Genomic DNA, 26,385 nt, shown 5'->3' on the forward strand with positions numbered 1-26,385 from the left:
AGGTGCGACCGCAGCCAGCGGTCGACCCCTACGCAGTGGCTGAGCGGGCTTGACTGGCTGTTCAAGGTCCAAGTACGCGGGCTTGAGGCGATCGACGGAGATGTGGTCCGGCCTGCCCCCGAGGCCGACCAAAAAAGTCTTAGCCCCTGTCTGTAAAACCCAAAAAGGATCCGTAAACGGAGGCTGGAGTGGGCTGCGATGGGCGTCTTGACGAACGAACATGAATTTGGCCTTCATCAACTCCACTGGAATGTGGGAGGCAGGAAAACCGTGTTGCGACGTCGGAACTGGATGGAAGCACTGGGCCGCTTCCCGGTGGGCTTCCCGCTGAGTGGCTGCGGACCACGGCTGTGTAGGGGATGGCAGGAATTCACCTGGTACCCGGAGTGGCTGGCCGTAAGCCATTTCCGCGGCCGAAGCCTGCAGGTCCTCCTTTGGCATCGTGCACAACCCCAGCATAACCCAAGACATTTTATCGACCCATGCCGTGTCCAGGAGGCTGGCCCTGAGCGACGCCTTCAATGAACGATGAAAACGCACACACAGCCCATTCGCCTGCGGTTGGTAGGCCGTGGTGCGATGGAGTTTGGTGCCTAAGGCTGAGGCCACCGCGTTCCAAAGCTCAGATGAGAATTGTGGACCGCGGTCGGACGAAATATCCATCAGAACCCCAAAGCGTGCTACCTATGACGAGACCCCGTGTTTGCGTGGGTTTCCTCCGGGTGCTCCGGTTTCCTCCCACAGTCCAAAGATGTGCGGGTTAGGTTGATTGGCTATGATAAAAATTGACCCTTAGTGTTAGGGGGACTAAATACGTGGGGTTACGGGGATCGGGTGGGATATGTGTAGGTGCAGGCTCGATGGGCCGAAATGGCCTCTATCTGCACTGTGGGGTTTCTGTGATTCTGTGGTTCTGTGAAAGGCTCGAGCGACATCCGCAGAGGTGGTAGATGTCAGGGGAACCACCTCTGGCCATCTTGTGGTGCGATCTACCATCATCAGAAGGTGTGTGAAACCCCGCGATGGCGGGAGTGGCCCCACAAGGTCGACATGGACGTGGTCGAACTAACGTTCCGGTACCTCGAAGGTGGCCAAGGGGGCCCTGACGTGTCGTTGTACATTGGCTCGTTGACAAACCACACATGTGTTCGCCCAGTCACGGATGTCCTTGCGCATCCCTCTCCAGACGAATTTGGATGCTAGCAACTTCTGCGATCCCCTCACACCAGGATGCGAAAGTCTGTGTATGGCATCGAAAACTTTCCGACGCCAGGTGGACGGAACAATCGGACGGGGGTCTCCCAAGGAGACGTCACAGAGTAAAGTGGTTCCCGTTGAATGGAACGGCACACCCTTCGGTTGAAGGCTGGCGGAGTCAGAACGAAAGGCTTGAGTGTCTGGGTCAGCAGCTTGGTCGGCCGCCATTCTCGAATAATCGATCCCCAACTGCACGGCTTGGACGGTGGCGCGGGAAAGGCAATCCGCTACCACGTTGTCCTTGCCGGCCACGTGCCGGATGTCGGTGGTAAATTCAGAAATAAATGTAAGCTGTCGCTGCTGTCGAGCCGACCACGGGTCGGCAGTCTTGGCCATCGCGAATGTCAGCGGTTTGTGGTCGACAAACGCAGTGAAGTGGCGCCCTTCGAGCTGAAAACGAAAATGGCGAATGGCCAAAAACAACGCCAACAGCTCCCTGTCAAAGGTACTGTACTGGCGTTCATGCAGTCGCAGCTGGCGGCTAAAAAATGCCAGTGGTTGCCACGTGCCGTCGACCCATTGTTCTTGGACGGCCCCTATGGTGTAGTCCGACGCGTCAGTCGTGAGAGCGATGGTGGCTCCTGGCAGGGGGTGTGCCAACATTGTCGCATTTGCGAGGGCGGTCTTCGTGTCCCCAAAAGCGCGGTCCATTTCCGGCATCCAAACTATGGGCTCCTTTCCCGGCTTCCCTCTGAGGGCCTCGTAGAGCAGCCGCATGAGCTGTGCAGCCCTGGGAACAAAACGATGGTAAAAATTTACCATACCCAGGAACTCCTGTGTAGTGTATGTGCCTTTAAGAGCCCCCTGTGTACTGTAATGCCGGTAATGGCCACTCAGGCTATATAAGCCTGTATATTGTGTTGTATCAGTTAGTCGACCTCCAGACTTAGTTCAGTAAACACTTGTGAAACCAACTCCTGCCTTCAGTGTCTCTATTAACACACGGACACAACAGTGGCGACGAATTGGAAACGGACTTACCTGCAATTCGGCAGCACCTCAAGGACATCAATTCCTTAGACGTCCAAAGTCGAAGAAAAGCAAGAAAAAGAAAAAGCTGTGGTTTCACCAGCTAGCCGAGATGGTGGCAGGTACTGCAATAATCCTTCCTGGGCATCGGGCTGGGGCTCCATCGGCTGGCTCTGCAGCGAGGCCAAGCAGCGAAGGCGGAGGCAAGCAGTAACAGACGGGGAGGGAGCACTCGGGAGACGGCCGGCGCTGCAAGCAGGTCGGCGTTCAGACCTAGCAGAGAGAGTCCGGCGGGAACGAGTCTCCACCTGTAAATAAAATTTTTTTTTTTTAAAACCCGCGGAAAACAGCATTGTCATTGGCAGCAGCAGCGGGGAAGCGCGGGAAGCGCCATATCTTTTCTGCAGGAAAGAAAGAAAAGCGCGGGAAGCGCCATTTTTTTTCCAGGATGCCTAACGCTGGCAATATTGATGCTTTTGATAACGATATAGAGGATTGAACCAAATATGTGGAAAGAGTGGAGGTATATTGCACCGCAAATGGAATAGAAAATGATAAAAAAGCATCAGTACTTCTAAATCTAATGGGCGCAAAGACATACGGGCTGTTACGAAACTTAATCACTCCAGCCAAACCAAAGGACAAGAATTTTACGGAAATTGTTGATACCCTACAGGAGCACTTAAACCCAACACTGCTGCTGATAGCGGAACAATTCAAATTCTTCAAGAGGAATCAACACAAGAATGAAAGTAACGCTGATTACCTCACCAAATTAAGAAAGCTATCAAAGCACTGCCAATTCGGGGCAGGACGAGCAGATTATCTTCGAGACAAATTCGTCTGCGGTCTCCTAAGTGAAGGAACACAGAAAAGGCTGCTTTCTGAGAAAGATTTGACACTGGACAAGGCTTTCAGTATGGCTGTATCATAAGAAGCAGCCACAAGAGGAGCTGCAGAGATACAACAAAAGACACAGGACTTCGGCACCCATGAAATAACACAGGGTTTCGAGAGATGTTATCGCTGCGGCAGATCCACCCGTGACCAGAGGGACTGCTGGTTCAAGGACAAAGCATGCAGGCAATGCGGAAAGATTGGACACATTGCACGGGTATGCCGATCTGGGCAAAAAAAATCCACGGACAGGAAAAAAAAAATCAATAAAGAAAAGTACAGAAAGGTACAAATGATGACGGACAGTAGCTCCGAAGACCAGAAGAGCGATAGCGACTCCGAAAACAAGAGACTAAGCTGTCTCAAATTAAATAAAGTAATTGCCAAAGAAGATTACCAGACCATTTGGGTTACCCTCACGATAGCAGGGTCCCCAGTTAAAATGGAGCTAGATACAGGATCAGCTCTGACCGTCATAAATCGACGGGATTACGAGCGGCTATTTCCACATATACCTTTAAAAGACACATCCATTATCTTGAAAACATATACGGGGCAGAAAGTATACCCCAAAGGAAAAATAAGGGTGCCTGTTGTAAACAACGGCAAGGAAATACAGAAGTTGTATTTATACGTTCTACAAGATGGTGGTCCACCGCTGTTGGGACGTGAATGGATCAGGAAGATACATTTAGACTGGCACTCCATTCAGGCACTGACGGTGACCAGTAAGGAAAAAAATGACGATGACGTCATACCTGAACGATTAAAAGACATCTTGGCCAACGCCAAGGAAGGGTTTCAAGAGAAACTAGGAACCTTGAAAGGCATCACCGCCTCAATAAAAGTGGAAGATGCAGCAATTCCCAAGTTTTTTAAGGCAAGACCAGTGCCATACGCAATTCGTCCAGCAGTCGAGGCAGAGCTGGAGAATTTGGAAAAGGCAGGTGTATTATCCAAAATAGATTGGAGCGAGTGGGCAACACCCATCGTCGCGGTCATGAAGAAAACGTTGAATAATGATAAATCTGAAGAACAGAGAAAAATTCGCATCTGTGGAGACTTCAAGGTGACTGTAAACCCGGTCCTTCACATGGTACAGTATCCTCTTCCGAGGATAGAAGATATTTTCGCCTCACTATCCGGAGGGAAACGTTTCACCAAAATTGACTTGGCACAGGCATATCTACAGATGGAGGTTGAAGAGGCCTCTAAAAAGTATCTCACGATAAATACACACAAAGTCCTGTACCAGTACAATCGACTGGTTTTCGGAGTAGCATCCGCTCCAGCTATCTGGCAAAGAGCTATGGAGCAAGTCCTCCAAGGGATTCCGGGGACTCAATGCTACCTAGACAACATCCTTGTAACAGGAGAAAATGACAACGAGCACCTTGCCAATTTGGAGCAGGTGCTCACTAGGCTGAGAGAACGGGGCCTACGAGCAAATCGCCCCAAATGCGAATTTTTCCAGAATCAAATATCATATTGTGGCCACATAATTAATAAGGAAGGGTTGCATAAGTCACCTGAAAAAATTGAAGCGGTCATAAAAGCCCCAGCAACTGAAAATGTTTCACAATTAAGGTCGTTCCTGGGATTAATAAATTACTATCATGAATTTTTACCCAACTTATCAACTCTTCTGCACCCTCTTAATGAACTGCTACAAACAGGAGTAATTTGGAAATGGAGCGAAGACTGTAAACGTGCCTTCCATAAATGCAAAGACTTAATCACGTCCAAAGAAGTTTTGGCTCATTACAACCCATCACTGCCAATCAGACAGGCGTGCGATGCATTCCCTTATGGCGTAGGAGTGGTATTATCGCATAGATTCCCTGATGGCTCGGAGCGGCCGATAGCTTTTGCGTCACGCTCATTGAACTCAGCTGAGCGTAACTATGCCCAAATCGACAGGGAAGCACTCAGCCTGGTATGGGGAGTGAAGAAATTCAGCCATTACCTACACGGACAAAAATTTACCTTGCTGACTGACCATCAACCCCTCATCTCCATATTCAACCCTAAAAAGGGTGTTCCCATTATGACAGCGCAAAGGCTACAGAGATGGTCCCTTTTTCTAGGGGCACACCAATATAACATAGAATACAAAGGATCAAAACAGCATGGAAATGCTGACGGTTTATCGCGCCTACCAGTACCAATTGTAGAAGAGGCACCTACCGTAGACCCAGTGGAAATTTTCCACTCTACCATAGTCGAATGTCTACCAGTAACAAATTCTGCCATTGAGAGAGAAACTAGAAATGACCCGACTCTCTCACGAGTCTACGATTTAACATTGAAGGGATGGCCAGCACATGGCGAACCACTGCTGCCAGCATTCTCGCAAAGAAGAGAACAGCTGTCAGTGTGCCGAGGAACCTTGATGTGTGGATCCAGAGTGGTGATTCCACCCAAACTCCAGGATAAAGTTCTAAAGGAGCTTCAAGAGGGGCATCTGGGTGGAGTGAAAATGAAGAACCTAGCCAGGGCGTTTGTATGGTGGCCAGGTATCGATGGAGACATCGAAGAAATGACCAAGAGCTGCCTAGGATGCCAGAAGGTCCAAAACGCTCCACCACAAGCCCCTCTACATCCATGGGAGTGGCCCTCATCTCCATGGCAAAGGGTACACATCGACTTTGCTGGTCCATTTATGGACTCAATGTTCTTAATCGCGGTTGATGCACACTCCAAGTGGCCAGAGGTAATAAAGATGTCCTCCACCACCACGGGAAAAACCATCACAGTATTAAGGACCATATTTGCCAGGAATGGGCTGCCTGAACAGATCTGTTCTGATAATGGACCGCAATTTGTGTCCAAAGAATTCAGGAAGTTCTTAAAAACAATGGGGTTAAGCACTACACGTCCGCCCCATACCATTCCGCCACCAATGGATTGGCTGAAAGGTTTGTCCAGACCTTCAAGAAGGCCATAAATGCCATGGGTAATGAAGACATGAAACTTCAGCATAAGGTGGATAACTTCTTGTTTGCATACAGGAATGCAACACATATGGTTACAAACCAAACTCCCGCCATGATGTTCTTCAATAGAAGCCTAAGATGCCGGCTGGATTTGATCAAGCCAAACATCAGAAGGGACGTAGAGAACCGGCAATTTCAAGGCATGAATGAAAGGCCAACTAGAACCTTCCAGCTAGGTCAACAAGTTTTGGCCCGGGACTACCGTACCGAGAAATGGCAGCCTGGAACTATCTGCACACGACTAGGACCGCTGATGTATACCGTGGACATTGGAGAAAGCATAATAAGGCGCCATGCTGACCAAATCATAGAGTCATCTGAAAAAGGACAACCTACACCACAACTCTATACGCCTAATGATGAAGTAGAGATACCCATAGTAGCTACCTCCGATCCAGTGATACTGGAACCCGATGAACCCGACACTGGCATTCAAGCCGAATCAGCCTTGCCAAAAGAACCTACTACACCACCAGAAACTACTACACCACCGAGGCGTTATCCGGACCGAATCAGGAAGCCTCCAGAGAGACTGACTTATAATTGATTAACTGCAGCAATGTGTAGATTATTGTTCTTGTAACATGTAATTAATGATTACTTAAAATATTATGTACTGGTTGGCTAAAAGGGGAGGAATTGTAGTGTATGTGCCTTTAAGAGCCCCTTGTGTACTGTAATGCCGGTAATGGCCACTCGGGCTATATAAGCCTGTATATTGTGTTGTATCATTTAGTCGATCTCCAGACTGAGTTCAGTAAACACCTGTGAAACCAACTCCTGCCTTCAGTGTCTCTATTAACACACGGACACAACATCCTGGAGTGCCTTCACGGACTGCGGCCGCGGGAATGCGGCGATCACCTCCACCTTAGCCCGAAGCGGCATTGCCCCCTCTGATGTGATGTGATGGCCTAAGAAGTCGATTTGCTGCAGGCCGAACTGGCATTTGGCCGGGTTGACAATGAGGCCGTGCTGCTGAAGGCGATGAAAGAGAATGCGCAGATGCTTGAGATGGTCCTCCTTTGTGGCGCTGGTGATCAGTATGTCATCCAGATGGACGAACAAAAATTTGAGATCCCGCAGCACCGAATCCATTAGGCGTTGGAATGCCTGTGCCGCGTTTTTAAGTCCGAAAGGCATGCAGAGGAACTCAAACAGGCCAAAAGGGGTGATGACCGCTGTCTTTTGGACGTCCTGGGGATGCACCGGTACCTGATACCCACGGACGAGGTCGACCTTGGAGAAGATCGAGTTCCCCGCCAAATGTGCGGAGAAATCCTGTATGTGCAGTATGGGGTACCGGTCGGGGGTCGTGACATCATTGAGGCGGCGGTAGTCGCCACAGGGCCACCATCCACCCCCGGGCTTAGGGACGATGTGGAGAGGCGAGGACCAGGGACTATTCGACCGGCGAATAATCCCCAACTTTTCCATGGCGGCGAACTCCGCCTTAGCAGCAGCGAGCTTGCTGGGCTCTAGCCGCCGTGCCCTGGCGTAGACGGGAGAGCCGGTCGTCGTTATATGGTGCTCCACCCTATGTTTGGCGGTCGAAGCCGAGACGGTGGGCTTAGTCAGTTCTGGAAAGTCCCCGAGTAGGCGGGAGAAAACGTCGGGGGGTGGCCGAGCACAGGAAACCGAGTGCGGTGCGACCGTGCCGTGCACACAGGGAATACAGTCGGACATGGTGGCGTGAACGAGCCGATGATTTTTTAAATCAACCAACAGGCCGTTGGCGCATAAAAAGTCGGCGCCTAGGAGTGCCTGTGAAATTTTGGCGGTGACGAAGTCCCATATAAAGCGTTGGCCACTGAAGCAGGCCTGGGCCCACCGTGTCCCGCAAGTATGAATCGCACCCCCATTGGCAGCTTGGAGGGGAGAACCACGCCTGCCGGACCGAAGTTCAAGGACTGACGCGGGAAGGATGCTGCACTGCGCCCCTGTGTTACACAAAAAACGACGGCCCGAGATGGAGTCGGTTAAATAAAGTAGTTTCCCAGAATCGCCGATTGCCATCGTGGCCGCGGGGCATGCCCCGGAGTCAGTGTTCTTGACGCGCAGTTGCTTGTTCGGTGTTTTGTGCATGAAACTGCAAGGCGGACGGCAGCTTCTGGCCTTCATGCCAAACCGAGCGTGGTAATAACAGAAACCGGTTGTTGGAGGCGTCGAGGCAGGGCCCTTTGGGGTGGGGCATCGCGCAACGGCACAGTATTGTTGTCGGACCGCGTATATTTTATCCGCCTCTTCGACGAGCGCTATGCAATCCCCGGCGTCCGATCTGGCGAGGGCCGCCTGCACCTGTTCGGGCAGTTGACTGAGGAACAGATCGCGGAACAGGAAACATTGTGGTTCAGACCCCAGGAGTGTGAGCATCTGGCTCATCAACGCCGAAGGTTTGGAATCTCCTTACCCGGGCAGCGTGAGTAGGCGGCGTGCGAGCTCTGCCTTCGTAAGGCCGAATACCTGCATTAGCCGTGCCTTAATGGCGACATACTTGTCGGTGGCCGGGGGGTTCTCCAGTAGGCTGATGATCCTCGACACCGTCGAGCTGTCGAGTGCGGAGACCACATAAAGATAACGGGTCTGATCCTGCACGACGTTGAGGAGCTCGAACTGCGCCTCCGCTTATACGAACCAGGAGGCCGCCTGTTGTTCCCAAAATTGGGGGAGCTTCAAAGCCACTGCATTGGCTTCCATCATGGCCCTGCGTTCCGTTTCTGCCGCGAAGAACGTCCGCGAGGATTCGGGGTCACCATGTAGGAGTGCTTGAACTCCTAACGAAATTACTGAGACTGAAACTAGCAGTTATCCAAACGTGGTTTAATGCACTAGTAAAAGTTACAAACAAAAACGCAGGAGAAACTCTATACAGGTCTGTACACCAACTGGTTCCACGAGGACTGAGGGGGAACGCCTCTCCCCTCTGACGTCATGACGTCATCACATTTCCCGCCCTTGGGAACGTCACGTGACCTGCGTGATGATGTCATCGCGCTGGATCGCCATTTTACCGAACCCGCGCTGTTTATACAGAGCAAACACTTAAAGGTAACAAGCCCCTGTTAAAGGCAATTATATACATTACTGCAAGAGTCTCTTGGTGGCTTTGCCACAGTCCTGCACTTCTGGCAGGACCACTTCTCAATTTTCAAGTGCCCCAGCACTTCACTCGCCATGTGCTGAACTCGCACGGACAACATGATGCTAATCGGCAAGAAGACCCCCTCACCAGTGCTGTTTAAAGGGATCATGTAGTACTTCCAGGTTAGTTGCTGCTTTATGACTTCAGGCTGCTGCTTGTCCTCTGGATGTATTTTGGTGTGTTTAATCACTCTGGAAAGTTCACTATGTCTACACAGAGAAAGATTTTGCTGGTCTTGCAATGTTGTTGTTATTTGTTCCACTCTCTTGAGTAAAGAAGTTTCTCCTGAATTCTTTATTGGATTTAATAGTGACTATCTTATATTGATATCCCCTAGTTTGGATTGACCCGCAAGTGGGAACATCTTCTCTACCCTATCAAACCCCTTCATAATTTTAAAGACCTCTATCAGGTCATCTCTCAGCCTTCTCTTTTCTAGAGAAAAAAACCCCAGCCTGTTCAGTTTTTTTGGAGTTAGGTCTCTACGTGCTATGCAGCCATAATCAAGAAGACAGGTCAGTCAACCTATTCCGAGGCCTACAGAAATGCTTCTCTGAAGCTGCCCAGCAACAGATGCACAAGCACAAGGGTGGGTTGTGTTGAATTTCCCTCAAATTTTCCCTTCCCTGTGAGAAATGCACTTACCTTCTTTGTAGTGACATAGATGAGGTTAACAACTCTGAGGTGTGGGGACAGCGGGTATAAACCTGTCTCAGCAATCCATTGGGTAATGCATTTGTGTTACAGGTGCTGCACCGTCTCCTCAATCTTTCACAAATTTGGACGTTTTCCAGGGAGAAGGGGAGGAATAGCATGATGGGACTGAAGCACCACCTCATATCATCCTTGAGTTGAGGGAAAATGTTTTGAGTATATGCTGAACAACAACAGGCTCCCTTCCCTGTCCTCTTGGATGCAAAGATGCAGGAGAGGGCCAAGCAGAAAGCTGACTGTATACAATTAAAAAAAGTACATACATTTTTATTTTTAAAAAAAGGGTAAAATTGTTCTTTGTCATTTTACTAGGGAAAAAAATATCATGGTTGTAGTGTATGTACCTTTAAGAGCCCCTGTGTATTGTAATACCGGTAGTGACCACTCGGGTATATAAGCCTGTATATCGTCTTGTATCTTTTAGTTCACCTCCAGACTTTGTTCAGTAAACACCTGTTAAACCAACTCCTGCATTCCGTGTCTCCATTAACACACGGATACAACAGTGGCGACGAATTGGAAACGGACTTACCTGCAATTCGGTAGCACCTCAAGGAGATCGATTCCTCAGACGAGGGTCGAAGAAAAAAAAAAGAGCTGTGGTTTCGCCAGCTAACCGGGCTGGTGGCAGGTACTGCACTAAACCTTCCTGGGCGGCGGGCTGGGGCTCGATCGGGTGGCTCTGCAGCGGGGCCGAGCGGCAAGTCGGAAGGCGGAGGCAAACAGAGACGGAGGGTGCAGCACTCGGGAGACAGCCGGCGCTGCAAGGCAGGTCGGCGTTCGGACCAAGCAGAGGGAGGGAAAAGTCCCAGAGAGTCCGGCGGGAACGAGTCTCCAACTATTAAAAATATCTGTGTAAATAAAAACAGCGGAGAACAGCGTTGTCAACAGCGGCAGTGGCGGGAAAGTCCGGGAGGCGCTATTTTTTCTCGCAGGGAAGAAAGGAAAGCGCGGGAGGCGCCATTTTTGATTTTCAGGATGCCTAAGACTGGCAATATTACTGCTTTCGATAGTGATATAGAGGATTGGACCACATATGTGGAAAGAGTGGAGGTATATTGCACAGCGAATGAAATAGAGGATGATAAAAAGGCATCGGTACTTCTAAATCTGATGGGCGCAAGGACATACGGGCTGTTACGAAACTTAATCACTCCAGCCAAACCGATGGACAAGAATTTTAAGGAGATTGTTGATACCCTACAGGAGCACTTAAACCCAACACCGCTGCTGATAGCAGAACGATTCAAATTCTTCAGGAGGAATCAGCACAAGAATGAAAGTAATGCTGATTACCTCACCGAATTAAGAAAGCTGTCAAAGCACTGCCAATTCGGGGCAGGACTGGCAGATTCTCTTCGAGACAAATTCGTCTGCGGTCTCCTAAGTGAAGGAACACAGAAAAGGCTACTTTCTGAGAAAGATTTGACACTGGACAAGGCTTTCAGTGTGGCTGTATCATACGAAGCAGCAGCAAGAGGAGCTGCAGAGATACAGCAAAAGCCACAGGACTTCGGTACCCATGAAATGACACGGGGTTTCGAGAGAGGTTATCGCTGCGGCAGATCCACCCATGACCAGAGGGACTGCTGGTTCAAGGACAAAGCGTGCAGGCAATGCGGAAAGATGGGACACATTGCACGTGTATGCCGATCTGGAAACAAAAAATTGGAGAAAGCATAATAAGGCGCCATGCTGACCAGATCATAGAGTCATCCGAAAAGGGACAACCTACACCACAATTCTATACGCCTAATGATGAAGCAGAGATACCCATAGTATCTACCTCCGATCCGGTGATACTGGAACCAGATGAACCCGACACTGGCATTCAAGCCGAATCGACCTTGCCAAAAGAACCTACTACACCACCGAAAACTACTACACCACCGAGGCGTTATCCGGACCGAGCCAGGAAGCCTCCAGAGAGACTGACTTATAATTGATTAACTGCAGCAAATGTGTAGATTATTGTTCTTGTAAACATGTTAATTAATGATTACTTAAAATGTTATGTACTAATTATCTAAAAGAGGAGGAATTGTAGTGTATGTACCTTTAAGAGCCCCTGTGTACTGTAATACCGGTAGTGACCACTCGGGTATATAAGCCTGTATAGCGTCTTGTATCTTTTAGTTCACCTCCAGACTTTGTTCAGTAAACACCTGTTAAACCAACTCCTGCCTTCAGTGTCTCCATTAACACACGGATACAACAATGGTCAACTCAATTATATTATCAGCTAATGTTCACCAAATACCAAAGTTTTCCAGTGGAATATATTTAAATGCCAGCTTATGAATCCTTGACCTCACTAAAACTATTAAAATAAATGGAATAAATGGCGGTGCTGATATTCCTCTCTGTGGTGCCTGGGAATCATTCCTTTCTGAGGTGCTGTGGAGCAGTAAAAGAGGTGGAGACCTGCTTCATTGGGTCTCTGCTTCTTTTACATTGAGAAAATTCTTGAAATTCCTGGGCAAGGAGGAGGACCTGGCCCTTCACATACAACATGCACAGGACAAGGGCATCCCAGAAAATTAGACATTAGAGGGTTTACCTCGTCCTCTGCTTCACTTTCCTCCATCTTTGCTGGGAGGATGCCCAGATGCAGGTGTGTTTGAAGAAGCTGTCAAAGGCTTTGCAACTGGGCCCACTCGAATTGCAGAGCCTGAGTGGCCTAGGCAACATGGCAGGGATACTTGAGACGGTAAGTCCTACTTTGTTTTCCAACCTTTTCATTGATCTTTGGGCCTGGAGGTCTTCTAGATGCCTTTTTCCAACAACAGCCAGAATGCACCAAGGCCAGCAGCCAGTCCCACAGCTATAAGCCTCTCAGGTGCGGCTACATCTGTGTTACAAGCACAAGGCCCTGACAGGGGATGAGCCTGCACAGAAGGGTGCAACCAGGCCATGCTGATGATCCAGCAAACCAAATTAAGCCATTTTGAGGCTTGGACAGACACACCGCACTTTGGGTGGACTGCATCTGTCTAGTACATGGACAATGGGGAGAAAGATGATTAGGGCAAGCATCTCAACAGTGTTGATGCATTGACTTGCATTGACTTTTTTCAATGATGACCCACTGAGGAAATATTTAGCAAAATAAGACACAAGATAAATGTGATGTAATGTCATGACATTAGTGCTGATGCATTCCTTCTCCTTGTTTACTGCAGCTCTGAGCATTCCAAAAATCTGTTATAAAACTTGAGTAAAAAGTCAGTGAAAAGTTGCAGTTAAAGGAACTTATACAACTGCAGTTAAGGCAAAAGCTGATTAGACCTGCCTGTCTTTATTGAATGTAATGACCCAGAATAGAGCCCCACAGAATACCACCTGTCACTACCCCGCCACCCGCACCCACCCCCTGCCATCCACCTCCACAACCCAGCTTTTTCCATTTACCATCACTTTTTGCTTTCTATAGCTAAGTGAGTTTTCAAGCCACCTAACCAAATTGCCATTTACTTCATGGACATTAATCTTTAAAGAAAATAAGAAAGCATAACATCAGAAAAGATCATCATGCAAAACTCCAGAATGGAGATCCATCTGCTGAACTCCACTATTCAATCCCGTTGCAATAGTTTCACTAACCCATTTGGCCAGATTGAATATCTTAAACATATTAAAATTAATTTTTAATAAGAAAAAACAAGTGAAATCAGGAATGACTTGGTTGGAATTTTATGATGGTGATTATGATCTACACAGTTCTAACAATAAATTGGTATCGCTGGGCTGACTTGAAAAAATTGCCCCAAGGTGATGTTGATCTATATTCAAAATAGCAGTATTTATTTTCCCTGGACGATCAGCATTATCTCATAGTCCTACGGGATTTTCTGAATGAACACTGTGCAAATAGATACAGTTTAAATAAATAAATGTATGTATTTCTTTTCTTTTCATATACTCAGTGAATTGAAAATCAAAGTGAAATTCAAAGCATTATATTGTGACAGCCACAACTAAGTGGCACGAATGTTCCACTTGATTAATTTATGAAATGCATGCGTCAGTGCTGTAATCAGGACTCACTGTTAGAAATATGTGATTTCTATGCATTAGTGAGCCATATGCTCTCACCATACTGATCCATATTGATCTTTTGTTGTATATTTGGGTTTTATTCCAGCTAATTAAAAAAATAATGTGAAGAAGCAGGTACCAGTGATTTAGTAGAATGGTGGTAGCTGCAATATATGAAATTGGGATTAATGTGGCTGTGACAGGTTGAAAGATGCTGCTGTCGGGTTATACTAAAGTGCTGCTAAATCAGTGCGAATGTGAAGCCAGCTGCTGAGAGGGCATCATTTAGAGCATGCAAAGTGACCAATTTGGCGCCTGTGATTTGATTGGGTTATACTGCACAATGGGTCATGGCCGAGATTTGAGTCAATCTGATTTCTTTGTGTTGCCATAACCAAGATGGGAATTGCTAGTAATGGGGTTAGCTCTATTACAGCTACTGATTTTCTCAATATATATTTCCCAGTTCTCAGAAAATGATATGCATGATAGAATCAGCCTCAATTCCAATTGTCAGCTTGGTTTGACCTGATCTGACCCCAGTCCATTAAATACCAATCCCAAACTACAATCATTATTATCACAGTTGGAGCTGATAGTAGAAAAATAAAGCTCAGATCATTTTTTTGTCAGTTTGCTGTTTTCATTTTTAAATCAAATACAGAACATAGAATTCTACTGTTTTTCCATGAAATCTTGTTGCATCAAACTAGATAGGTTGGGTTGATTTGAGGTTTTGGTCTAATACTGCTCACTCCTAATACTGTATACAAATGGTATTACACTTATCCCAATATTCAGATGATACCATGTTCACTCGTTGTCAACTGAGTTCACATCACCGCAAAAAAATCATCAATAAAATTTTCCATAGTGTTTATGGTTTATTATGATACCATCTTGATCCAATTACATAATTATGCTTATTTAAGATAAACAATAACATTATTACAAAAACATGAGGGCAGAAAGGTTTGGACTTGCTGTGTGGAATATTGAACTAGCTGGTTTGGACCCTTTAGACAAGGAAAGAGATAACAAATGTCTAACCAGGAAGATGGAACTTACGTTCTAATTACCACCATGAAGCTGTATCCTATTGTACCAACTCCCACCAGGAAGTAGCCCAAGGGTAGCCTGAACTTCAGCCATCCAATTGACCGCTGGTGATTATAGTAACCATAGAAAAGGACAGAATATTGCGCATAGCCCTGGCAAAATTATAAAGATTTTTTTAAAGAGTTATTCTTCACAAAAAAACGATGTCAGCAAATTAGGTGTTCTAAAGTCTACATTTATCTTACTATGAACTAGAATTTTAAAAAGTAATGATCTTGTATTCCGGCACATGTCTTTTTCACAATGGTTGTTCTAACAAAAATTAAACTTACCCCAAAATCCCACAATGTGGCAAAATTCATGGCTGAATCTTGCTCACTCTTTGGAACGGTTTTTCGAGGCATGCTACCATACGGCTTTCCCATCAGAGCCTAAAGACAAAATTTGAAAATATTGAAACTATTCTTTAGAAAGTGAGAAACGTCAATTGCATATAAACATTCATAATTATTTTTCCAACCTCAACAATTGATACTTGACATTATCATGGGAATGTCTGTCTTTTAAGGATAAAAATCAAAACTTCTTTGGTACGTAGCAATGCTTAATCAAGATAGTAAATGGCACAGATGAAGTTAATAATCCCAAAGAGCTACAGGCTTGATGTATATTGCTCAAGCTCGAATTTTGGATTTGAACCTTTCCTAAGTAGTGTCACTACCAATAGGTTCCTGCACCAGCAATTTCCTCAAGTGTTGTCCTGATTAGCTGCTGTAACATCAGCAGAAGTTTGGCAAAAGTCCTGGATACATAAATGGAGTTTCCACTGATCTTCTGCTGAAGTTATAGCAGCCATTCAGGAGAGCCCCGGAGGAAATTCCTGCCCCTTGTCTTTAATGATGGCTAGTTTTCCTTTGCTTAAAAGAGCAATGAAGCAAAAGATCTGACCTCACTCTAGGAGTTGTGAGATTCCAGTCTCAAGACAACCAGGGGGAAAAATTCAGTTGGTTTGCGCCTCTCGCCCTGGGCACGGCACCGCCAACACCTCCCACGAGAGGCTAGCGGCGGTGTTAACCGTTAGCGCCCCATGGCGCTGTGCCACTGGTGATGACATCATCACCATGCGCAGCGCCCCACTCACGCCCCGGCCGCGATCTTCGGTAGCGCCCCCTGACATACCGCCGGACGCTATGTCCGATGGGGTTGGGGGCCTACCTGCGGCCGGGCTAGCACTATTTAAAGGCGAGGTGCCGGGCGGCCATTTTTGTTGCTGGCCGCCTGCCAACACCTGCCTCCGCTCCCATCCCCGGCCTCCTGACCCAACCCCCCTGCGGAGTTCCGGCTGCGCTCCATGAGCTCGGCACTGCTCTTGAGTACAAACAAAGCAGTCAGTGCCCGCTGGAAGGAACACTTCGAAGATCTCCTTAGCTGAGACTCTGTCTTCGACGCGAGTGTCCTCAACTCCATCCCGCAGCATGCTACCCGTCACCATCTCAGCACAACCTCAGGCTGGCATGAGGTTGAAAAGGCCATCCAACAACTGAAGAACAATGAGGCCTCCGGAGCAGATGGAATCCCTGCCGAGGCACTAAAGCATGGTGGAGAAGCACTACTGGCACAAATTCATGAACTCAATTCTCTTATACGGAAGGAGGAGAGCATGCCAGGGGATCTCAGAGATGCCGTAATTGTGACCATCTTCAGGAAAGGTGACAAGTCCGATTGCGGTAATTACAGAGGAGTTTCCCTGCTGTCTGCCACAGGGAAAGTCATTGCAAGAATCCTCCTCAATCGCCTTCTCCTAGTGGCTGAAGGGCTCCTCCCAGAGTTGCAATGCGGATTCCGCCCACTAAGGGGCACAATGGACATGATCTTCACCGCACGTCAAATGCAGGGAACAGCACCAACCGCTGTACATGGCCTTCTTTGATCTCACAAAGGCCTTTGACACTGTCAACCGTGAGGGATTATGGAGTGTCCTTCTCAAATTCGGATGCCCTCAAAATTTGCCACCATCCTCCACCTGCTTCACGACGACATACAAGCCATGATCCTAACCAACGGTTCCACCACAGATCCAATTCACGTACGGAGGGGGTCAAGCAAGGCTGTGTCATCACACCAATGCTCTTCTCGATCTTCCTTGCTGCAATGCTCCATCTCACCCTCAGTAAGCTCCCCGCTGGAGTGGAGCTAATTTACAGAACAAACGGCAAACTGTTCAACCTCCGTCACCTCCAGTCCAGATCCAAGGTCATCCCATCCTCTGTCGTCGAATTACAGTATGCAGACAAAGCTGGCATCTGCGCTCACTTGGAGGTCGAACTCCAAACCATCGTCAACACCTTCACCGAAGCATATGAGAGCATGGGCCTTACACTAAACATCCGTAAGACAAAGGTCCTCTACAAACCTGCCCCCGCCACACAGTACTGCCCCCCGATTATCAAAATCCACGACAAGGCCTTGGACAACGTGGACCACTTTCCATACCTCGGGAGCCTACTGTCAACAAGGGCAGACGTCGATGACGAAGTCCAACACCGCCATCAGTGTGCCAGTGCCGCCTTCGGTCGCCTGAGGAAGAGAGTGTTTGAAGACCAGGACCTCAAACCCGGCACTAAGCTCATGGTCTACAGAGCAGCAGTGATACCCGCCCTGCTGTATGCCTCAGAGACATGGACCATGTACAGCAGGCACCTCAAAGCACTGGAGAGGTACCACCAACGCTGCCTCCGCAAGATCCTGCAAATCCATTGGCAGGATAGGCGCACCAACGTCAGTGTTCTCGCTCAGGCCAACATCCCCAGCACTGAAGCTTTGACCACGCTCGATCAGCTCCGATGGACAGGTCACATCGTCCGCATGCCCTATACGAGACTCCCAAAACAAGCACTCTATTCGGAGCTCCAGCATGGCAAGAGAGCCCCAGGTGGGCAGAAGAAATGCTTCAAGGACACCCTCAAAGCCTCCTTGAAAAAGTGCAACATCCCCACTGACACCTGGGAATCCCTGGCCCAAGACCGCACAAAGTGGAGGAGAAGCATCCGGGAAGGTGCCGAACACCTCGAGTCTCTTCGCCGGGAGCAAGTGGAAGCCAAGCGCAAGCAGCGCAAGGAGCGCACATCAACCCAAGCACCCTACCCACCTGCCCCTTCAACCACCGTCTGCCCCACCTGTGACAGAGACTGTAGGTCCCGCATTGGACTCATCAGTCACCTGGGAACTCATTTTTAATGTGGAAGCAAGTCATCCTCGGTTCCGAGGGACTGCCTAAGAAGAAAACTTCTCTTGAGTGCCAGGATCTTTTGCCAGCACTCTGATCCCCAGGTCGCGCTGCGCAAGGCCCCTCTCCTTTAAGAAGGGGAGAACGGCCTGCAATACCTCGCAGCGCTCCAAGAGGGAGGCGGGGTGCTTCCAGTAGTGCCCTGCTTCCCTCTTGGGGCACTACCACTCAATTTTGGCCGTGGGGATGCTAATATTCCTGGGGCACTAAAAGTAGCGCCCCGGCGAAGTTAGCGCCCCAAAGGGGGCGCGGCTCAGTTTCTCCCCCCCCCCCCCAGAGTCTAGAGGTGTAATTCTGTAAAAGTATCCTCCGGACTCAAAGGAAAACAGTAAACAACGCATGCAGGGCGGAACTAGGCCAATACCCATTAATAATCACTATCCAAAAAAGAGCCACCAAATTTTGGAATCACCTACAAATGAGCAACCCCCAATGCTATCACTACGACGCCCTGAAATGCCAAGAGCTGACCATAAAGAAGAATACCCTCAGTCAACTAGTCCTGGGACTCAATAAAGTAACTAATAACAATACTAACAATAACCAGTCCCAGGACAGTGACAGGGTAACACAAAGAATTCGACCCAACACAATCGTCGCTAAGCAAAAGGAAAAATATCTGTCATATTGGGCAGAAACAACAAAAACCCAAAGCAAACTCAATTGCTACTTGGCCCTAAACAGACAATACAACATAGCTGATTACCTGACCATGGTAAAGGATAACAAACTGAGAAAAACCTTGACAAGGTACAGACTTAGCGAACATAGCCTAGCGATCGAAAAAGGCAGACACAGGCAGACCAGGCTGCTAAGAGAAGACAGGATATGCTCTCACTGCAGTCAGGGAGTAGTTGAGACAGAGATGCACTTCCTCACAGCCTGTGGAAAATATCAGGGCATCAGAGAGAATTTCTACCAAAAATTCTCACAAATATGCCCTGAATTCAGAAATCTGACTGACAACCAAAAACTCCCATTCCTACTGGGGGAGGAGAGAAGCTGTGTAACACTGGCGGCACACTATGTTACAGCTTGCCATGAACAGAGGGACAACCAGTAAACTAAGACAAGAGTATATATAAACAAGGCGAATGTATATTTATAAACTCAGGGATATACCTGTTTATACACTGTATGAATGGAACCGCGTTTATGTGTTCAACCATAAATGTATTTTGATGCTTTGGCAACATAAGATGTACCTTATCATGCCAATAAAGCGATTTGTATTGTATTGTATTGTATTGTAATCCAGTCCAGAATACCTGAGCAGGAAGAATGTTCAAGCTGACCTGGGAGGACCTCCAATAGAGGAAAGCCCCAATACCATGAGTCCAAAAAAAGCAGCAGATAGCAAGACCCTGTAAGTTCCTCTGAATTTAAAAGCAGCAGAAGGCAAACACATAAGCCCTGATTTTAACCTGGGTGAGAGGCGAGTATTGGTTCAGCGAGATGAAGGATGGGGCCTTGCCCTGACACACCGACGTGTGGCCCAAGCCATTTTAACTCCAGGACCTCATGAACACTGTCCAGACCCAACTCTCAGCTGAACCCGACAGCAAAGACGTGAGGCTGGCAGGTGGAAATGAGGCTGCCGCCAAAGACTGGCAGAAATGGTCCCTGGCAGTCAGGAAAATGGATCAGTGGGGCTCCTGACAAAATTTTTGTTAGATAATGGTATACTGCCATTCGTTCGTTATCGCTGGGTCAATCTCCTGGAATTCCCTACCTAACATCATTGTGGGAGCATCATCTGCAGCAAGGACTGCAGCAATTCAAAAAAAAGACCATCACCATCTTTTCAAAACAACTAGGGATGGGCAATAAATGTGGCATTGCCAGCATCACCCTCACTTTGAGAAAACACAATAAAAAACTTTGGTCGGTATTTTGTTCACCTTGGCGGGTCCGGGACGGGCGATGTCGGTGGCGGGTCAGGCCCCACTGCTGGCTCCATCCCACTGTCCAAAATGAATTTACGTTGATAGGGCTTGTTAACCCTACCCAGCGTGTTTCCTGGACCAATTAGAGGAAGCGGGTCTGCTGACGTCATTCATGACGCGTCATCAGCTGGTTTCCTTAAAGGGACCATGGTCACATTTCTTGTGACGTTTGTGCTGTCAGTGTTCTACAGCATTGAAGTGCTGCAAACACTGACAGTGACTACACAGAGGCAGAGGGCTGCACCCAGGTTCTCCCATGACTACCTTCGTATGCTTATGGAGGGAGTCAGAGCACGCAGGGAGGTCCTCTTCCCATCCGATGGGCGGAAGAGACCTACCCAAGAAACCAAAACAGCCTGGTTGCACATTGCACAGGAGGTCACAAGCAGGGATGTGTTCAGGAGGACCTGCGTGCAGTGACGCAAACCTTTCAATGATCTCATTAGATCACGAAACATTAGTACAAAGTCACACTCAACCTCATCCTGCTGTGCCTCTCATCACATCCCCATCACTCTGCCTTCCCTACCCTACTCCTGCACATCATTACTCACACCAATTTACCTTGCACCTCCACCCATCCTTCTCTATCTACATTATCACTTCTCCATCTCACTAGCCACCCCTCACACTCACCCTCATCCTAGTGCAATCATACCAACTAACAACACACAAGGATAGGCACTTGGGTGTTTCATCCAATGTTTATGTAAAGTTTCTATTAAAGTGCTGTCAAACATTGAAATCTTTATTTTCAATACTTTCCGGTTTTGGACAGATTCGTGTGCACCTTTGGGAGTGCCTTAATGAATTGCAGTGAATGGTGAGACATAACAGTACCCCCCGCAATGGTGATGAGTATGAAAGGAATGGCTTGGGCAATGTAGGGATGCTTTAAAGTGTTGGTGTGGCGTGGTGTCAACCTGGCACATCATGTGGCAGCCAGGATGTACAGCATAAAGTTAAGTAAATCTGGCCATGATGAGGCCATCCCTGGCCTCCCGGGCAGCAATGTGATGCCCTCTATCCTGTGCAGCATCAGGATATTGTGGAGAAGGTTGGTGTTGTTGTTGGTGCTGCTGGTGTTGGGGTTGATCGTGGTCCGGTTCTGAGGACCAAAGTGAGACAGTACAAATGGCACCCATGCTAATGGAATAGATGGCAGGTGAAGTACAGATGACAGAAGCGATCTGTCAATGGTGAAAGAGGTAATGAGGTGAGATTGGATGGAGACATGTGGAAAGACGTGCAGCATGGTGAATCTTTTCTATAATTGGAGTGAGGAACAGCTTATGGCTGAGGAAAGTGATCACTCAGGTGGGAGCTTTTACTGTACATTTGAAGCTGCCAATTAATCAGCTGGTGCAACTCCCACCTCAGGTTGACAGATGTGGTCAACGAACAGCGTGGTTCCTGTGGCCATGAAGTTAAAGTTAAAAAGTAAGGTAAAAAAAGCCTGTTAAGGGTCTGGTAAGTACATTATAATTAGTTTAATTGGGTTGCCCGCCGCAGCCTGTTGGGTTTGCTCAGCGCTGACAGACCCCACATTGGGAAAGGTGCGTTTAATGGAGTGAGGAATGATTGATCTACAGAGCCTTATTGCTTGAATTTTCCTTCAACAGTGGAAGAAAGAATATGGTCACAGTTGGGGATACTGCCCAGCCCGCTAAGCTGCTGCAGACATAGTAATCCTGCAGCAACAACCATTTCCCGTCCCCACACCTAGTGGTGAGCTTCCAATCACATGGTGGGAATACTGCGAGGAGCCTACCCAAGATATTTAACTTAAGCTGAACCTAGGAAATTCACCAGGCTTAGCACCAAGTCTGTCAGATGGGTAGAACTCCCTTCCTGCCACACTTCCATTGGTGATTATGTCTAGAAAAATCTAGACCCTGTAGGGGGTGGCGTGTGGTGGTGTTTGGCGCGTACGCCCAGTCAGTTATGCCCCTGACTGTTTTGTGAGCGGTTCGAATCGCTCCCACACCCCTGGGTTCTAGACACCGGACTTAGGTACAAGGCAGCGGTACAGAGAAGACTCGAGTAGACAGGTGGTTGGATGTAAAAAAAAACAAGATTTTATTGAAGAGGAAAACTTGATACAATCTTATGGAAAAATTACAATTGTACACTTCTACAGGCAAAAATAAACACAAAGAATAAGAACATAAGAACATAAAAAATAGGAGCAGGAGTAGACCAATCGGCCCCTCGAGCCTGCTCCGCCATTCAATAAGATCATGGCTGATCTGATCCTAACCGCCAATCCACTATCACCGAACCATCTCCTGAATCTAACAGAATTAGACACACGAAATAGGAGCAGGATCAGGCTACACGGCCCCTGGGCCCGCTCCGCTACCCACAGGGCCATGACCGATCCGAACCTAGACTCATGTCCAAATTCCTGCCCGCTCCCCGTAACCCTTAATTCCCTTTACTTCTAGGAAACTGTCTATTTCTGTTTTAAATTTATGTAATGAATAATATAATAACTATATACTTATACAGGGAATGGGGAACACATGGCACATCGAGGGAAAACAACTATCTTAACAATCCCCTTATCTTTATCCCACCCCCTATACCTAACTAGGTTAAGCTATGAGGGGTCAGAACTTCATGCTCACCAATCAAAAGGTTTGTTAGACTCAAAACAATGGTTGGATTCGGGGTTCGCTCTTGGTGCTCTCTGGGGCCTGCCGTCATCATGTGGTCTCCGGGCGCTGCAAGGGCATTGTCCAGGTTTGAGTACCCCAAAGTTAAAGTCTCTCTTTGGGTACTTTACCTTGCAGGGATGATTCTTCGTCGCCAGTCGCCAGTTTGAGTTGGTGTACAGATATTCGAAGGTCGGCCGAGGCTGAAGGCCCGATAAATCAAAGCCTCCCCTCAGTTCGTCTCCTCAGTTCGTCTTCTTCAGCCGGTCTTCCTCAGGTGGCCTTCCCTCCAGTGGTCTTCCCTCCTCCCCTCGTCGCGTCCCGCCTTGCCTGGCCTGAATTGTCCGTGTCCGCCCGACCCAGTGCCAGGGCGATTCCAGTTGGAGTGGGAAAAGGGCACGGGCAAAGGCCAGGGGGTAAGCGCGGGACAGGGAAAGAGCAGCAGCCACGAGGGCAAGGGGCCGAAGAGCAGAGAGAGCAGCAGCACCAGCACACAGAGAGAGCGATTGCTACCCGGGGGCCTTCAATTATACCTTTTTCAAAACCCTTATCTGCGCGCCAAATCAGGTTAGTTCTTTGTCTTAATCTTGGCAGGCTATTTTAAATAATGGTAAAGCTGCTTCTGGGAAAGGTGGGACTTGTACAAGTCGGACGGTTTACACCTGAACCAGAGGGGAACCAATATCCTTGCGGGGAGGTTTGCTAGCACTGCTGGGGGGGGGTTAAACTAACTTGGCAGGGGGATGGGATACAGAGTGGAGCTATAGTAGGGGGTGATTTACAGCCAAATACGGAGGAAAAAACAAGTCAGCTGGGAAGGCAGAGCAAATATGTGAAGGCAAAAGGGAATATGGCAGGGCTGGAAGGCATTTATTTTAATGCAAGGAGTCTTGCAAATAAGGTGGATGAACTGAAGTTGTTGTTGAACACATGAGAGTACGATATTGTTGCTATCACGGAGACATGGTTGAGGGAGGGTCAGGACTGGCAGCTCAATATTCTGGGGTATAGAATCTTCAGGCGAGACAGAGGGGGGTGTAAAAGGGGAGGGGGTGTTGCAATATTAATTAAGGAGTCAATTACTGCTGTAAGGAGGGACGATATATTAGCGGGTTCCTCTAATGAGGCCATATGGGTAGAACTTAAAAACAAAAAGCGGGCAAGCACTTTGCTGGGAGTGTACTATAGGCCCCCAAACAGTCAGGGGGAGATAGAGGAACAGATATGTAGGCAAATCTCAGAGAAGTGCGAAAATAATAGGGTAATAATAGTGGGGGATTTCAACTTCCCCAATATTAATTGGGATAGTCAGAGTGTGAAAGGCTTAGAGGGTGCAGAATTCTTAAAGTGCATCCAGGAGAGCTTTTTGAGCCAACATGTAGAAAGTCCTACAAGAGAGGGGGCGGTACTGGACCTAATTCTAGGGAATGTAGCCGGGCAAGTGGTGGAAGTGTCAGTAGGAGAGCATTTTGGCGACAGTGGCCATAATTCGGTGAGATTTAAGGTGGTCATGGAAAAAGACAAAGGCGGCCCGGAAATAAGGGTTCTAAATTGGGGGAAGGCCGATTTTAATATAATAAGGCAGGATCTGGCCAAAGTGGACTGGGAGCAGCTACTTATAGGAAAATCCACATCAAAACAGTGGGAGACTTTCAGAAGGGAAATAGAGAGAGTACAACGCCAACATGTTCCTGTAAAGGTCAAGGGTGGGACCAACAAGCAAAGGGAACCTTGGATGACAAGGGATATACAAAAATGCATTAGGAAAAAAAGGGGGGCGTTTGGCAGTTACAAAAGACAAAAGACGGAGGAAGCCCTAGAGGAGTATAAAAGGTGCAGGGGCATACTTAAAAAGGAAATTAGGAGGGCGAGGAGGGGCCATGAAATAACACTGGCGAGCAAAATAAAGGAAAATCCTAAGATGTTTTATAAGTATATTAAGGGCAAGAGGATAACCAGGGAAAGGGTAGGGCCGATTAGGGACCAAAGTGGCAATCGGTGTGTAGAGCCAGATGATGTAGGCGGGGTTTGAAATGAATTTTTTGCATCTGTGTTCACTATGGAGAAAGACGATGCAGACATAGAAATCGGGCAAGGGGACTGTGACATACTTGAACATATTAGCATCGAGAGGGAGGAGGTACTAGCGGTTTTAGCAGGCCAAAAAGTGGATAAATCCCCAGGCCCGGACGAGATGTATCCCAGGCTGTTGTGTGAGGCAAAGGAGGAGATTGCAGGGGCTCTGACACAAATTTTCAGAACCTCTCTGGCCACAGGGGATGTACCAGAGGACTGGAGAACAGCTAACGTAGTACCATTATTCAAGAAGGGTAGCAGGGATAAACCAGGGAATTACAGGCCAGTGAGCCTAACATCTGTGGTAGGGAAATTATTGGAAAAAATTCTGAGGGACAAAATTAGTCACCACTTGGAGAGGCAAGGATTAAAAGGGGATAGTCAGCATGGCTTTGTCAAGAATAAATCATGTCTGACCAATCTGATTGAATTTTTCGAGGGGGTGACTAGGTGTGTGGATGAGGGAAATGCTGTGGATGTGGTTTACATGGACTTCAGTAAAGCTTTTGACAAAGTCCCGCATAGGAGACTGGTCAAGAAGGTAAGAGCCCATGGGATCCAGGGTGCCTTGGCGCGTTGGATCTTAAACTGGCTGAGTGGCAGGAGGCAGAGGGTGATGGTCGAAGTTTGCTTTTGTGACTGGAAGCCTGTGTCCAGTGGGGTACCTCAGGGATCGGTGCTGGGTCCCTTGCTGTTTGTGATCTACATAAATGATTTGGATGAGAATGTAAAAGGTATGATCAGTAAGTTCGCAGATGACACGGAAATTGGTGGGGTGGTAAATTGCGAGGAGGAAAGCCTCAGGCTACAGGACGATATAAACGGGTTGGTCAGATGGGCGGAAAAGTGGCAAATGGAATTTAACCCTGAAAAGTGCGAGGTGATGCATTTTGGACGGACAAATAAGGCAAGGGAATACACAATGAGTGGTAGGACCCTAGGAAGTACAGAGGGTCAGAGGGACCTTGGTGTACATGTACATAGATCCCTGAAGGCAGCGGAACAGGTAGATAAGGTGGTTAAAAAGGCATATGGGATACTTGCCTTCATTAGCCGAGGCATAGAATATAAGAGCAGGGAGGTTATGATGGAGCTGTACAAAACACTGGTGAGGCCACAGCTGGAGTACTGTGTGCAGTTCTGGTCACCTCACTATAGGAAGGATGTGATTGCTTTGGAGAGGGTGCAGAGAAGATTCACCAGGATGTTACCTGGGATGGAGCGCCTCAGCTATGAAGAAAGGCTAAACAGGCTGGGGTTATTTTCCTTGGAGCAAAGAAGGCTGAGGGGGGACCTGGTTGAGGTGTACAAAATGATGAGGGGCATAGATAGAGTAGATAAAGAGGAA

The 26,385-nt window shown here is 47.9% G+C and overlaps 1 protein-coding gene across 1 annotated transcript in view; it reads right to left on the reverse strand.

The window, feature by feature from the left end:
- tmc1 (transmembrane channel-like 1) overlaps positions 1-26,385 on the reverse strand; it is a 198,277-nt gene that overhangs the window by 59,465 nt on the left and 112,427 nt on the right. Inside the window, exons 8-9 of the mRNA XM_085964613.1 lie at positions 15,405-15,503; positions 15,082-15,224 (exon numbers count right to left, since the gene is read on the reverse strand). Coding sequence (XP_085820739.1) covers positions 15,082-15,224; positions 15,405-15,503 — 242 coding nt within the window. The remainder of the gene's footprint in view (positions 1-15,081; positions 15,225-15,404; positions 15,504-26,385) is intronic.

The sequence above is a fragment of the Somniosus microcephalus genome, chromosome 1, assembly GCF_052327205.1.
Source record: "Somniosus microcephalus isolate GS21.2 chromosome 1, FLI_Smic_1.0, whole genome shotgun sequence".
NCBI classification, from domain to species: Eukaryota; Metazoa; Chordata; class Chondrichthyes; order Squaliformes; family Somniosidae; genus Somniosus; species Somniosus microcephalus.